Consider the following 16821-nt stretch of genomic DNA (forward strand, 5'->3'; position numbering starts at 1 on the left):
GGGAGGCGGAGCTTGCAGTGAGCCCAGATCCGGCCACAGCACTCCAGCCTGGGCGACAGAGCGAGACTCCGTCTCAAAAAAAAAAAAAAAAAAAAGAAATATATATATATTTGTTCTTTTTGCTGTTGCTAATATGACTTCTCTGCAACTTTGTAAAGGCAAGTTATACAGGAATGTTGCTATAGCTATATATGTGTGTGTGTGTATACATGTATATATGTATATATCATGTGTTATACAATTAGTAAAACATGAATTTATGGTGACCATCAGAGTTAGAACGTACAGTCTCTTTGATATACTTTTCTAGGAAGGGATTTCTTTAGTAGTGGAGTTTTCCCACATGTGTGGTTGTGAAGCATGTTGATCACTGAAACACAAGGGACTTTGCATTATATCTTATTCTTAGAAATGGACAAAATGAAATCGTTTCAAAGTTGCTACCTAAAGTGTGTCTTCCACACTTTATTATAGTTGATGGGGCTGTGACAGATCTGTTACTGTGTGGCATTGCAGCCTCTATCCTATACAAGAATAGTTCAGAGGCATAGTACTATGGTTTAAATCCTGCCCTTTTTGGTAACACATACTAAGACACTTGGATAAATTTCTCTGTTTTCACAAAAGGTTGAGTGAAAAATGAGAAGGGTTAACTCAGCATACTGTAACTCTTCTTAAGTATAACTGTGTTTTAAGTTTGGAGATAGTTTTGTATAAAGATTTCGCAGATCTGACTGGAATTTCTTTGTAGTTAATACGTGGTTTATAGTCCCCAGTTGTAGGTCGTTCTCAAGGGCAGCAGCAGGAGAAGAAGCAATTTGACCTTTTAAGTGATCTCGGCTCAGACATCTTTGCTGCTCCAGCTCCTCAGTCAACAGCTACAGCCAATTTTGCTAACTTTGCACATTTCAACAGTCATGCAGGTAAGTGTTTTTTCCCAACAGCTTTTGCTGAGGGTGCATATAAAACACCAAGAAACATCAATTCTTCATCACACTTTGAGGATCAGTAAACATTTTTTGTTGAGAATGTTTTGTTACTCGTAACTGTTGAGCTGTAATATGTAATCATATAATTGTGTTGCTTTTTAATCACAGAAGAGATTATATTTAATGTCAGTTGGTTGGCATGACCTCTTTCTGTGGAAAAATGGGGAAAGGATATAATGTCTGTTTTTTATTCTTTATGAAAATTGCAAATATTCAAAAGTAATTGGATACTAGAACCTTTATGTGCTAATCACCCATGGCTAATCTTGTTTCATTTGTCATTCCACTGTCACTGTCATATTATTTTGAAGCAAATTTTAGACATAGTTTATCCTTAAATGTTGTGTATTTCAATCTATAAAACATACTTTTTTTGTTAGATATAACCACATTAGTAGCATCACTCCCTAAATAATAGTAGGAGTAATAATTCATTAATCAGTATTCAGATGTTCATTATAGTTCAGATTTTTCCATACACATACATACATACGTACATACATACATATATGCATACATACAGTTTGTTTGAATCAGATTTCCAGCAAGGTCCACAGACTGCAGTTGTGGGATATGTCTCTTAGGTTTCTTAGTTCATAAGATTTTTCCTCTATTCCTTCATTTTCCTCCTCTATAATTTGTGAAAGAAATTTGCTCATTTGTCCTATACAGTTTTCAATAGTCTGAATTAGTTGATTGCACCACTATGGTGCCCTGTAACAAGTTCCTATGTTCTATTTCTTGTATCAGGTTGTTGGATTCAGAGACTTAATCAGTTATAGGTTCTTCCTATTAGGAGGATGGGTGGCTGGGGATATGCTTATTGCTTGGGATTTAAGAGGCTTTTAATTTTGGATTGTGTTTTTATAATGTTACCTGTTGATGCTCAATAACCGAGTCCATTGTGTAAAAATAATGGTGTTCTGAATTTATTCCTTCACTTATTAGCTGAAATACTTTTTAAAAAATCTATCATGATTTGTTTAGGAAAGTCAGAATACGTGATTCTTTTCCATCAGATATCAGAGTAACTGGTTGATTTCCTAGCATTTTATAATGGTGACTTTTTTCTTTAGTATCATTATGACTTCATAGAGTTAAACATTTGCTGCTTTTCAGTTTGCTGTCATTATCCTTAGTAGTGCTCAAATTAGCCCACCTTAGGAGTAGGAACATTTTCAGGTTGGTTCCTACAGATACAACTCATTCATTCATTTATTTGAGGTGGAGTCTCGCTCTCTCGGCCAGGCTGGAGTGCAGTGGTACAATCTCACTGCAATCTTCGCCTCCCGGGTTCAAGCTGTTCTCCCACCTCAGCCTCCCAGGTAGCTGGGATTGCAAGTGTGCGCCACAACACCTGAAATTACATACAAATGTAAAAGTTTGTATTTTAGTAATACAAAAATACTAATTTTTTATTTTTAGTAGAGATGAGGTTTCACCTTGTTGGCCAGGCTGGTCTCGAACTCCTGACCTTAAGTGATCCACCCACCTCGGCCTCCCAAAGTGCTGGGATTACAGGTGTAAGCCACTGCACCCAGCCCTAAAGATACTTTTTTGATAGAACTCTTGTGGTCTTTGAATGGCCTTTTCTCCCCTGCTTATTCTCAGATTTAACATATTTGTTACAGTTTAATGCATGTCACCAGAAATTGGGATTTATGGAGTTTTATTTTGTTAACAAATATGCAAGCCTTGAAGAGGTACTTAGGTAATATTTAAAAATTTATTACTGAAGTATAGATCTGGTCACTTGTATCTCTCCTTAATTGTAATAGCAATAGTCTGATAGGGAAGTGGCATAATGTAGTGAAAAGAACCTGGACTTTGGAGTTGGGACAACCTGGGTTCAGATGCTGGCTTTCTGGCTTCTTATGGTGTGTAACTTTGGGAAAATTACCTAACATTTGTAAACTTTCTATTCTGTAAATTGACTTTGATAAGTGGCAAGGTTCAAGTGAGATGATGCATTTAAGTGGTTTACCATCTAAAAGGTACAATAAACATTGTTTTTCTTTTCTCTTTTACACACACTTCATATATATGTACCTATGTATACACATACACACTTATGTATGTAGTTTGTATGTTTACATGCATTTAAGAAAAAGGATCATACTTTATGGCAGGTTTTTGTGCTGTTTTAATCTTTCGATCTTTGTTAAGATTCCACAAATGGTTTAGATGCATTTCCTAACAGCTTGGTAATTTCTTGAGTCTTTACAGTTGCTTCTTTATGCTTAAACAGTGTAAAAGCATACATAGTATTTGTGTTGGAAATATGTATGGAATCTATTTTGGATGTCAGTAAGCCGTGATGTTTATATCATGGAAAGTTTATCGGTCTGCATTTTGAGTGATTAAATAAATATCAAACCAAATGTAGAATATTAATTTAGGAATTTAGTCATTTTATAGTTTTATTTTGATAATTTGAAACTTTGCTTTATATTATTTTGGCATGTGTGTATGAGATATTGGCTAAAGCTTACTCTTTCTTTTTCATAGATTTCTATAGGTTCAGTTATGGAGAAGAAAAACTCAAGACTGTGTGTTTCTAAAAGATGTATTTCACAATTTTATGAGCATAACAGAAACCAGTGCTGATAGAACTGATTTCATATTTGTATTTTGGAACTTACTTTGCTTTATTTTACTTACCTGTGAGATTGTGATGGTTTTTCATTTTCTTTCAATTTGATGACCTGGCTTTTTTTTGGATAATGATGATATGAAGCATTTTATATATAATCACACTCCAAAGTGTGCTGTTTGGGATAGTTTGAAATTTTGTAGAAAAACTTCTCTCCAGCCACATTTCTTTCTAGCAAGCAATAAGGGAACCTTTCATTTAAATATTAATAAAAACATTTTTTAAGGACATGCTTCAGAAGGGAATTGTGTAATTTTTATGTGTCTCATGTGTATTTGCGCTAAAAAGGAGAGGATGACATAGATCTCTTTTTTCAGGAAAGGTTATACTGAGAAAGATAAGAAATTTTGGTTTTCTTTTGCTTAAGTTGTTGGAGTTGTGGTAGATTTCCCTTCTCCTGTGTTAACCTGAGCTGCAAAATCCCAGAAAACATGGAGAACCTCTTTCCCCATAACCCTCCAGATAAGAAGCCATTTCCACTTCTGACCAAAAAGAACCCCAACTCTCTTTTTTCACCTCTTGCATTTGAATGCTGGTAAAAAGAGTTGGTGGGAGAACCAGTAAATAGAGTAAAACTTGTGTAATTTGTGAATATATTCTGGTTTTATCTCCATTTTAGGATTATTGAAATATAATGTGAAATTACTGATAACCACCAAATTCTTCTGTAAATTTGCAGCTTATTTGTTCCCTTTGTTTTTCTCTCTTGAAATGCAATTTGTGAGTCTTCACAGGTAATGTTGGACTTTTCTTTGTAGCCCTGTTAGCCAAAAATGGTTAGCCAAAAATGGTTAGACTGCAACTCGACAGACTAATTTGTACCATGGCTGCACTAATACTTTCAACAGCTTCCTTAAATTGCACTTTGAAAACAATAGCCATCATTTATTCGTAGGATATGCAGTAAAGGAAAAGAATCTTATATTTTGATCATATTGATAGAAAGTAGTTAATCTTAACTGTTCTGTTTCTTGTGCGAAGAAAGAATGAAATAGCTCCTGTAGGCTGCAAGTCAGGCTGCCTGAGAGGAGTTGCTTTTTAGTCTGAAGTTCTTACTTACAACTGACGGCTCAGATTACCTTTTTTTTTCTTTACTTTATTTGACTTTTGGTTTCATTACAGGAGAATAAAATATATATGCCTGTTACAAGAAGAAACTACTGAATCACTCATTTATTTTTCCTTCTAATATGTATGGTTGATAACATCTTTTGACATTTTGCCTTGGAGTAGTTTTTAGGTATAAAAACTAGGTCATGGTTTAACTGAAATGTCTTTTTCCAGAGCCTTTCCAGGCATTCAGAGTCTTTGTTTTTCCATATGTAGTTTACAAATAAAGTCATTGATTGCCAATTTCTTCTCATCCTGATATTCTTGTTAATTTTTAAACAATATTAGGTGAAAATTTTATCCTGAACAGTTTGATACGACTGATGGAACCTTTAATGGCAAATGATAACTATTCACACATGCCAATCTGGTTCATTAGCATTGTTTTGTAGGGAAACTTTTTCTTTTGTAGGTAGTTTAGTGACTTAAAAGCCGGAAGCCTTTACTCTTCATGTGAGTATTCAGGCTGAAGTATAGTATTTGTGGATGTGTGTTGCTGGGTGGGGTCATTATTGGGTTCAGTAAAAGTCATCTTCTATGGAAATATGCATGAAGCTAGAAATAAAAGTCACCTACTGAATTTAGTAGTTATTTTGCCTGATGATAAACATCATATCACAAAACCTGTGCACTATAAACTGTAATTGATTTTTGTCACATTCTGTGCTGTAGGATCTAAACCCAACTGCCTTGCAACTCAGGTAACACAAATGAGTAGTATCATGTGTGTTTGAGGAACTAGGGTGCCCTTTTTAAAGGGGATGTTCTAATCTGTTACCACATGGAAATAGGGGTTTAGGATACTAGATATATTGATTTTTTTTTTTTTTTTTTTAAATAAGAGAAGCTAGAAGTCTTTTTGTTTATTGTGAAATGCCCTCTTTTTAAATGTTGGGAATTGATGGGAAATAATGTTAAGTACTGTACAGATGAAACAAAGCTTATCTGTCAGATGAATTTGCTGAGGGCTGGTAGTTTGCATCCTGTGATCTCTCTGTCTTCCTGTCTCATGAATATGTGTTTTTATTTGAAGAGGAATGACAGCTCTTAGCAAGACTTAGGCTCATTAGTTTGGGGTCTTAAGTTTCACGCTAAGTTGACTTCTTGAAATACGATTATTTAAGAAACAGCTTTACCATTGTGTTACATTCTGCTTAGCTTGGATTTCTTTGTACAGAGAGATTGCTTGAGTGTCCAGATAGTAATTTTTGTATTTTAGTGTTGAATTTGAAAAGTTTTGTTTTCCAAAGTTTTATTCTGCAGCATTTATAATCGATTGTTGAAGATAGTGAATAGATCAGTACCTAGACGTAAAAATGGATACAAGTATTACAGAGTCCTGTCTTGCCATATTTAATAGGTATTCGATTAATGTTTGGGGCTCTGAATTATATGCTGTAATTTCTATACGAGCATTCATTGTTCCCTAAATTTTAATGAGTTTAAAATTGCAGGCTTCTAATAGAATATGAATATCTTCCATTTATTTGGTAATCTTGTGCTTTTTTTAGATTTTTATATGACTGTGGTGAGACATTTGTAAACTTAAAAAAAGTTTTATTTCTTAATTAAACCATCTTTGTGTTATTATTTTAAGTATTTCAATTACTGTTCAGATTCACATAGTTGATTACCATTTTTAATCAGTGAATTTTTCCAGAATGTTTTCTACATCTTTGTCTGCTTTCCTATAACTTGGTACTGTAACTCAGTACTCTGAAATAGTTTCCTTTGTTAATGGAGTCACTTTTATAGTACTATGCTTGAGGTCATATACAGAGTATTGTGTCCAAATTTATCATTGCACAGAGTGTTTTTGGAAATTCCTGGTTACTACTTAGTAAATTACCTGTAATTGGGTTAAATGCTGATAGGGTTTAAAATCTGATTTCTAAGTGAATTCTCTGTAAAGTGAGTTTGGATACATAGAAACTTTTCATATAATTCTTAAACTCATTTGTCATGTATTTTCATTTATAGTTTTCATATTCATTAACATATGTTGTTCCTTACCATTTACAGCTCAGAATTCTGCAAATGCAGATTTTGCAAACTTTGATGCATTTGGACAGTCTAGTGGTTCGAGTAATTTTGGAGGTTTCCCCACAGCAAGTCACTCTCCTTTTCAGCCCCAAACTACAGGTAGAGCTTCTCCAGCATTGTGCTTAAATGTTTACTTCACGAAACAAAACTCTCTTAAGTGTAGTTTTGAAAAATTAGTCTAAACTTAAATTCTGTAATTATCTGACTTTAAAATGGTTCTATCTTAAAAAGCTCTGGGGAAACCTGAACTCTTATTTTTTCTATATTCATTTGTTTTTCTGCATTATTTGGTGTATTGTCTGTTTGACAACATCCATTCTCCTCCTTTTCCTGCACATGAATCTTCCTTAGATCTACCATGCACAGAGGACAGAGGCATGACACTACTATAAGTATTTCTCTTTCTGTCTCTCTTTTTTTGTGTGTGTGTTTGTTTTTTGGCAGTGCACCTGCCTCAGGATAGAATACAGGCACATGCCACCACTCCCAGCTCAAATTTTTTTGGGGGTGGGAGTAGCAACTGGGTCTCACTGTGTTGCCCAGGCTGGTCTTGAACTCCTGGCCTCACATTATCCTCCTGCCTTGGCCTCCCAGAGTGCTGGGATTACAGATGTGAGCCACTGTGCCCAGCCAGTACTGTAAGTTTTTTAAGGTTCATAGAATCCATTGATTTAGGCTGACATTATACCTCTTAATAAAGGAAGCTGATTGCTTCTGTAGAACTAAAAATGTAAGTAATTTTCAGAGCAAGAAGCCTGAGAAAAATGTTTATATGTTTATTAGACAAGAGTACGTTAATGATCACTTCAGTCAAACTTGGAAATAGTTTTCTGTGCAGGAATTGGTGTTTAAACATTGAATACTCTTTCCATAAATTGTGCTGTTTCTGGAAACTCACTGAACCCTTATTTAGATTTTTGGCTGATTAGTTTTCTTTCAACTTTTAACTCTGTATTGTCTTAAAGCCTTTTCTTTCAGTTTTCTTTCTTTTTTTTTTTCCCTTTAACTTTCATCATTTACATAATTTTTGGCTGTCCAGCATTTAGAATGCTTTCATCTAGCTGCAGTTTTGGTGAATTTACTTCAGCTTTTCCTCTTCAGGCTACCCACAGTAAGTTCTGTTGTCAAATAAGCATCTTATACTAATTTGCATATTTTTGCTATACTTCAAGGGTTTTTCCAATTACAGATCGTTGATAATTCTTTAGTGATAATCCTTCATAAAAATCTCTTCCAACTCTATTTATTAAACTCAGAGTTAGAGAACACAATAGTAGACAAAGAGTTACTTGGTTTAATAATAATTTGAAATAATATTCTTATATAAATTTTGAAAGTTTAGTATGCACTTTGTTTGCCAGCTCCTTGTAACAGGTCACAGTCTTTTACATACAAACATGTATTACTTTAATACATGTTTCCTTTAATTGAAAACACCATGGTTTAACTCCTGAAAGAAATTTGATCAGTATATATTTCTTTTAGAATGTATAAAAACCTGCTTGATAGAAGGTGTTCGTGTTTTTTTAATAGAGGTTCATACATTCTGTTTTAAAATTATCTAGCTGTAGTTGTCTTTTCTATCACTTTAATATATAACTGTATATATATACTATTTTGATTTCTGAAACTAAAGTTTAGAAATAGAGAACTAATATCCCAAAAGTGTAGGATCAAAAGCATAGAATGAAATATACTGGTTTTAGTCTTTTGATAGGACTTTAAGGAGGTCTTTATAATAGAGAACATATTTTAAAGATTTAACAGGATATATACAATAGTGACCATTAGGTGAATTGTGGTTTATAACGTCAAAAATTGCTATAATGTATTATGTACTGGAGTTTTATTGCCTTGAACTACATGGTAGAGCATGATTTTACGGTGGACATCATGATATTGTATACACATTTATTATATGGAATTAAATAGTAGCTCTTCAAGTGAAGTAAGTATAAATGTCAATAACCATCTTTTAAGAAATTCTGGATCACCTTAACACATTTTACATATTGTTAATTGCTACCACTGGGATTTGTTTAAACTGTTTCACCATGGAGCCACAAAAGTTTGAAATCCTCCGAGTAAGATACTTTGCATCTTGTTTGCAGTCTGTTTAGGGAGAACTAGTAAAAGGCCATAGTATATTTGGATGAGAAAGTAACTGAATCTCAAACTAGGTAGTGTGGAGTTACCTCCTCCATGAATTACATTCTTCATTCCAGGGTAGGTAATAAGCAGAAACATGTTATTTTACATGTTGCCAAGGCCTTTGAAAATTCTACTTTTACAAATTAGAAAACATGACTTGCAGTCGAAAGCCATTGCCAGTCATTGATTTTAATGTTGTAAGATTGCTTATAGGACATTTAATTTAGGAAGAAATGATCATACAGTCTATGAGAGGGTATTAGGAAAAGCTTAGAAATTTCAAGTGCTCTGTTTATTCTGTTACAGGTGGAAGTGCTGCATCAGTAAATGCTAATTTTGCTCATTTTGATAACTTCCCCAAATCCTCCAGTGCTGATTTTGGAACCTTCAATACTTCCCAGAGTCATCAAACAGCATCAGCTGTTAGTAAAGTTTCAACGAACAAAGCTGGTTTACAGACAGCAGACAAATATGCAGCACTTGCTAATTTAGACAATATCTTCAGTGCCGGGCAAGGTATCAAGCTTTAAGCAAAACAAATACAAATTTGTGCTCTTAATTTAGTTGTATTTATTAAAATCTGAACATGTTACACTTTTCTCTGTTGTTGTATAGAAATTTTGTCTGCACTGTCATTTTGAGTAAAATGTTCACTTGGCACATTTTGTACCTGAAATATCAACTACAATGAAGACATAGGAACTGATTTGTAAACTTTCAGTCTTACTAGTTGAGAAAAATTTTATTTTGTCCTAGAAGGCATGCTTTACTTTTCTTTGGCAATAAAGAGCCAAGAAACCCCATTGGCAGAGCTGAATGGAGGGTTATTTGGTGGTTTCTGTGATGTATTTACTTTGAACAATTTTCCGTTAACATCTTGGTTTTATATTTTTTTTGAGAAATTCATGAATTTTATAGTATAGTCTTGTATCCAGTTTTACCTTTTTTTTTTGAGATGGAGTCTCACTCTGTCACCCAGGCTGGAGTGCAGTGGACGGATCTCAGCTCACTGCAAGCTCTGCCTCCCGGGTTTATGCCATTCTCCTGCCTCAGCCTCCCGAGTAGCTGGGACTACAGGCGCCCGCCACCTTGCCCGGCTAGTTTTTTGTATTTTTTAGTAGAGACGGGGTTTCACCACGTTAGCCAGGATGGTCTCGATCTCCTGACCTCGTGATCTGCCCGTCTCGGCCTCCCAAAGTGCTGGGATTACAGGCTTGAGCCACCGCGCCCGGCCGTATCCAGTTTTATCTTAAGGCTAGTAGCCTCTAAAAATGCATATGGCAGTGGTGAATAGCAGGTGTGTGTTGCTAAATGGAATTCTCCATTCTGATCTCTGGGCCTGTTCTCTTCTCCAAAATGGATAATGCTAAGCATTAAACTCATGGAGTTGCGTTCTAAGTATTATTACATGTAAGGCATTTAGAACGGTGCCTAGCACATAGTTAGTGCTCAATAAATGTTTCCCGTTATTACTGTCTCTAATTTTTTCATGGAGAGTGCTGAGGGAAATGATGCTATTGATAGACTGTTAACATTAGGTCCAGCATTATATGAATTTATATGGTCACGTGAACAAGATCCACTTGTCTTGGGGATATTAACATAGTAGCACTTGAGAGTTTCTTGCTTATGCATAATCTAGACAAATTTTTTGGGTACAGAGTCTTAATTTTTGTTAAAAGACATATTCTGTCTTTACCACAGTGGTATGTATAACAACGAATCCTGTCCGGTATGGTCCAGGTTATTTATTAGATTAATGATTTGGAATCCTGCTTAACTCTAAATCCATTTTAAGTTTACCGGTGTTTCATGGCAAATGTGGTTGATAAGTTGAAAGTGTAACTAAATTTTTGGTGTAACATGATTTTGTTCATTCCCAGGTGGTGATCAGGGAAGTGGCTTTGGGACCACAGGTAAAGCTCCTGTTGGTTCTGTGGTTTCAGTTCCCAGTCAGTCAAGTGCGTCTTCAGACAAGTATGCAGCCCTGGCAGAACTAGACAGCGTTTTCAGTTCCGCAGCCACCTCCAGTAATGCGTATACTTCCACAAGTAATGCTAGCAGGTACCTTGTCTTAGCTAGCCCCTCCTGCTTTGTGTTTTATCTTTTTTTTCCAACTTTGAATAATCAAGTTAAAAAATGACTGTTTCAAGGTATAATTTTAAAGTTCTTGAATACTTCTGTAAATTTGAGGAATTTGAATTTAATTTGCTAATTAAAATATAATCCTTGAATAATTGGCATAATTTTATCTTTTCATTGAATCAGACGTTTTGTTATGTTCTGTCTTTGAACACTAAACCGTATTTGAGAGCATGTACACATCTCAAAATGGACAGTTATTTACAGATTGTACTCAGCGGAGAATCCATTTAGTAGTCAAATAATATACTTTAAAAATACAGTTTTTAGTCATGAAGATTACACAGTGAAAGTACCATATTATAGGCTTAGTCGTAAATACAGATTTTTAGAAGTGTTTGCACCAAAGCCCAAAATCAATTCTATATCTCTTTAGTGTCATTCTTGTATTTATAAATAAGCACATCTGCTATTAGGTTCATATATATCTGTTAGAATTCTTGGCAATAGGAAGCCTAACACATTTTAAGGACATTACACTTGTAAAAAACTCTTCTAGTCTTTATTTTAGAGTTGCGAAAATAGTCTCAGAAATACAAGAGATTAACGGTGTTTTATTCATCTCTGTTTTCCATTCCTGTGGATTGTATTTACTACTTTCTTTTGTTATCCTAGTAGCTTATTTTCCTTAGGGTTGTAACACTTCTAGAAACATAAAGTCTGGAAACATACGTGATATATAATACATGATTTATTGATACTACGTTACAGTACATCAAGGATTCACAAAGTGTGATCCATGGAATGTTTGGGGTACCTGAGACCCTTTCATGGGGTCTGTGAGGTTAAAACTTTCTTTATAATAATTCTGAGAGATTGTTTACCTTTTCATTAATTGATATTTGCATTAATGGTGCAAAAACAATGGCAAGTAAAACTTGCTGTTGCTGGTGTCTTTTTTTTTTTTTTTTGGTACTTGAAGTTCTAGGGTACGTGTACACAACATGCGGGTTTGTTACGTAGGTATACATGTGCCATGTTGGCTTGCTGCACTCATCAACTCATCATTTACATTAGGTATTTATCCTAATGCTATCCCTCCCCCAGCCCCCCCACCCCCAACAGGCCCCCATGTGTGATGTTTCCCACCGTGTGTCCATGTGTTCTTGTTGTTCATCTCCCACCTATGAGTGAGAACGTGCAGTGTTTGGTTTTCTGTCCTTGTGATAGTTTGCTTAGAATAATGGTTTTTGCTGGTGTCTTAACATGAATATTAAGATAGTGGCACCAAACTGTACTAGTCGTTGCAGTAATCATATTCCTTCCCCCTATGCATTCAGTTTTACTTGTATTTTTAATTTTTTTATGACAATTCTTAATGAAGCAGTAACAATTGTTTATTTTATTACATCTTTACACTTAAATGTCTTAATTTTTCTTTGTGTTGATAACTGATGCTATGATACATGATATGTTCATTATTTTATGGCTACCCTGTAGATCGATTATCCTTACTTTCTCTTTTTTTTAAGAAGAAAAAAATGAACTCTTTCAATATTTGTTCTTAGCAATGTTTTTGGAACAGTGCCAGTGGGTGCTTCTGCACAGACACAGCCTGCTTCATCAAGTGTGCCTGCTCCATTTGGAGGTATGTGCTTCTGGTATACATACTGTTTTTTTATGAAGAACCCAAGTATATATTGTGTAGCATTTTCTTAGGAGTCAAAGCAATGATTTGTTATCAGAATCCTTGAGTTTTCTATCTTGATAAATATAGTGAACAAATAATTTAAATCTTAAATATAAAATGTATTAGGATTTTATAGTGTATTTTATAATTTTTTAAAGCTACGCCTTCCACAAATCCATTTGTTGCTGCTGCTGGTCCTTCTGTGGCATCTTCTACAAATCCATTTCAGACCAATGCCAGAGGAGCAACAGGTAAGAAAAAGAGACAGTAGAAGAGTAAGCTTCGGGGAAGGTGTTTATCAACAAAGATACCATGTGAAGAACACCAGAAAATGGGGCCTCTTTCTTAGTGAAGTGAATGGCAGATGGATAGAGGAGTTTGTCCATAAAGACAAATTCTAGCTGAAAGTTCATAAAATCCTAGCATTTAACAGTTCAGAGGGACCTTAGAAATTATCTAGTGTCTGCCCTTTCCAGTTAAAGCTTTCATTTTTCAGGTAGGGAAGCCCAGACATGGAGATGAGACTCCACAGAACGTTTATGACAGAGATGGGACTTGAACAGAGCAATTTAGACGTATTTGGTGATCTAGTTTCAGAATTACTGGTTGTAACTCATGCAGTCTTAATGGAACCATTTTACGAGAAGTTTTTATTTTCCCTATGAGATTGTATCAGATGACTTTATTATGTGAATTCTTAATTATTAGGTCTTTTTCTAGTGAATATCTCTTTCAAGTGTGTATATTTTTTAAGTTGTGGAAACTTGATTCAGTTGTGGGTATAATACTGAATAATTTTCTCTTTTGATAATTTTTTCCCTTAATTCTCTTTATTTTCTCCATTTTTTTCTTTTTGATTCATACTGTAAGCCAGTCACATTTTTCTCACGTCATACCTCTGATTTTTGTCATATTACCTTAAACACCAGAGATATTTGCCAATATCTTGGAATGTCAGCAGGATACATTTCGTATGGCTGGGTATCCATTAAATCTAGAGTTTGTATGCTTTTTGTGTGTATGTCACAGTAATTTAGAACTAAAGCCTAAAGTCCAATTACAGCCAATGTTGATGTGAAATCTTGAGAGATTAGGTACTTGTAACATTGAAATCAAATCAAACCATTAAGAATTACTAGTTTTTAGTAAATCTCTTTGTCATTGACAAGATTAAGAATCACAGTATTAGAAATTTGAGCTGTAACTATTTTCTTTTCACATAAATGTCTTCACTTTGTTGGTAACTAACATAATAGATATTTGATAAGTATTTGAATTTCACACAAAATTTAACTTTAAGAAAATAGTTTGTTTTAATTCAAATGAATTAAATGATTGTTTTAAATTTCCATTTGTACAATTTCTTCATTAGGTGTGATGTGCAGTGTTTCTGTTTCTTAGCAAACTGTTTTCATTTTGTGGACTGAGTTTGTAAAATGTCTCATGATACAATGGGTTTTTGTATATTGCCTCATTTAATCCACTCAGCTGTCATCAAATAAATATTTTAATTGTGTGACAGCTGAGGGAACAGGCCCAGAAAAGTTAATTGGACATATTTTGAGTACAGCCAGCCAAACTCGTGTTCGAATTCTGATTTATAGTTACTTCTGGTTGACCATAAGAAAGCCTTTTGAATTTTGTTCTTTTACTGAATGGGGTAAGAATGATAGGGGAATGTTCAAACATTTATTGTGATAAACTTGTTCACAAGATGCTATTGAGATATTTATAGATATTATAACTTCATTTAAGAACTGATGAATGGAAACTCAAATTACGCTTTGGCTGAGCCTAATCGTGTTGACCTAACTTCTTTGAGCCTTCATGTTGTCCCTCTCTATAGAATGTGAACAGTATTCTCTTGCTGGCAGGTTTGTTGTAAAATTAGATGATGCACATTTACCCTGTATGGTCTTCACATTACAGCATATGCTCCGTAAATCAGACCTATTATTTTCCTTTCATGACTATACCTCTGAGTTGGTTCTGTCATTAGAGTTAAGGGTCTTTTTTTGCTTGCTTTATTTAGAGTATGAAAGTTTTGTAAAAGTTGAAGCTCTACATAGGATATAAAATAATGTAAAATGTACAACGTATGTTCAGATAATATAATTTTAGTATTAACTAACAAAAATTTATTAGAAAGGTAAAACTACAGTGTCCACAAATGTTTATTTCAAGGTAATACATTTTTTCCATTATAAGTCATTTTGAATTTATCACATTGGTCACTTTATTAGATTATTATTGAATTGACCAAATCACAAGCATTAACTGCATATGTTTCTGTTGAAACTGAAATATAAACAATACGTTGACAAATACACTATACTTAAGAATTTCCAGTATTTTATACCATCAAAATTAATATTATTTAAGAACTTTTTGTTGCCTTCAAATATATTAACACTGGCCGGGCACAGTGGCTCATACCTGTAGTCCCAGCACTTCGGGAGGCCAAAGCGGTGGCCAGGAGTTTGAGACCAGCCTGGCCAACATGGTAAGACCCTGTCTCTACTAAAAATGCAAAAATCAGGCAGGTGCGGTGGTATGTGCCTCTAGTCCCAGCTACTCGGGAGGCTGAGGCAGGAGAATCGCTTGAACCAGGAAAGTGGAGGTTGCAGTGAGCTGAGATGGTACCATTGAACTCCAGCCTGAGCGACAGAGCGAGACTCTGTTTACAAATAAAGAAAAAACAAGTATGTTAACACTGTGAAATTATATTTTGAGGTACCCTTTGATCCTAGCACTTTGGGATGCCGAGATAGGTGGGTTGCTCGAAGTCCAGGAGTTTGAGAGCAGCCTGGGCTACATGGTGAATCCCATTTCTACCAAAAATACATGGTGGCAGACACCTGGAGTCCTAGCTACTCAGGAGGCTGAGGTGGGAGGATTACCTGGACTAGGAGGTCGAAGCTACACTGAGCTGTGATTGTGCCACCACACTTCAGCCTGGCTAACAGGCTCTATCTCAAAACAAAAAAAGAAAGGAGGTACCCTTATTGCATACCTTATTGCATAATAGTTCTAGTTCTATGTGAAATTTGGAAAGGTTTATCAATGTATTTCTTTTTTGTTTGTTGGTTTGTTTTAGACAAATCCTCACTCTGTCACCCAGACTGGAGTGCAGTGGCTTAATCTTCGCTCACTGCAACCTCTGCGTCCCTGGTTCAAGCGATTCTCATGCCTCAGCCTCCTGAGTAGCTGGGATTACAGGCGTGCGCCACCACACTCGGCTGATTTTTGTATTTTTAGTAGAGATCGGGTTTCGCCATGTTGACCAGACTGGTCTTGAACTCCTGGCCTCAAATGATCTGCCTGCCTTGGCCTCCCAAAGTGCTGGGATTACAGACGTCAGCCACTGCACCTGGATCATTCTTAAAATGACATTTAAATAATCATTTTTTCTGGATTTATAAAACTTTGGGGCTTTAGCTTTTTTTTTTCATATTTTTAAGTTCTAGGGTACATGTGCACAACATGCAGTTAAGTTACATACGTATACATGTGCCATGTTGGTGTGCTGCACCCATTATTAACTTGTCATTTACGTTAAGTATGTCTCCTAATGCTCTCCTCTCCCCCCGACACCGCACCCCAAGATAGGCCCCAGTGTGTGATGTTCCCAACCATGTGTCCAAGTGTTCTCACTTTTCAGTTCCCACCTTTGAGTCAGAACATGCGGTGTTTGGTTTTCTGTCCTTGCAATAGTTTGCTCAGAGTGATGGTTTCCAGCTTCATCCATGTGCCTACAAAGGACATGAACTCATCCTTTTTTTATGGCTGCATAGTATTCCATGGTTTATATGTACCACATTTTCTTAATCCAGTCTGTCATTGATAGACATTTGGGTTGGTTCCAAGTCTTTGCTATTGTGAATAGTGCTGCAGTAAACATATGTGTGCATGTGTCTTTATAGTAGCATGATTCATAATCCTGTGGGTATATACCCAGTAGTGGGATTGCTGGGTCAAATGGTATTTCTAGTTCTAGATCCTTAAGAAATCGCCACACTGTCTTCCACAATGGTTGAACTAGTTTACATTCCCACCAACAGTGTAAAAGTGTTCCTATTTCTCCACATTCTCTCCAGCACCTA

The 16821-nt window shown here is 35.3% G+C and overlaps 1 protein-coding gene across 2 annotated transcripts in view; it reads left to right on the top strand.

Annotated features, from left to right (window-relative positions):
- Positions 1-16821, top strand: part of AGFG1 (ArfGAP with FG repeats 1) — a 71315-nt gene that overhangs the window by 32910 nt on the left and 21584 nt on the right. The window contains exons 4-10 of one of the 2 annotated variants that reach the window (XM_011951941.1): positions 770-923; positions 6775-6894; positions 7835-7906; positions 9253-9462; positions 10830-11010; positions 12597-12676; positions 12877-12969. In XM_011951941.1, the coding sequence (XP_011807331.1) occupies positions 770-923; positions 6775-6894; positions 7835-7906; positions 9253-9462; positions 10830-11010; positions 12597-12676; positions 12877-12969 (910 nt within the window). The remainder of the gene's footprint in view (positions 1-769; positions 924-6774; positions 6895-7834; positions 7907-9252; positions 9463-10829; positions 11011-12596; positions 12677-12876; positions 12970-16821) is intronic. The other variant, XM_011951942.1, reaches the window with a different exon arrangement.

This window comes from Colobus angolensis, unplaced genomic scaffold (genome assembly GCF_000951035.1).
Source record: "Colobus angolensis palliatus isolate OR3802 unplaced genomic scaffold, Cang.pa_1.0 Scaffold33, whole genome shotgun sequence".
NCBI classification, from domain to species: Eukaryota; Metazoa; Chordata; class Mammalia; order Primates; family Cercopithecidae; genus Colobus; species Colobus angolensis.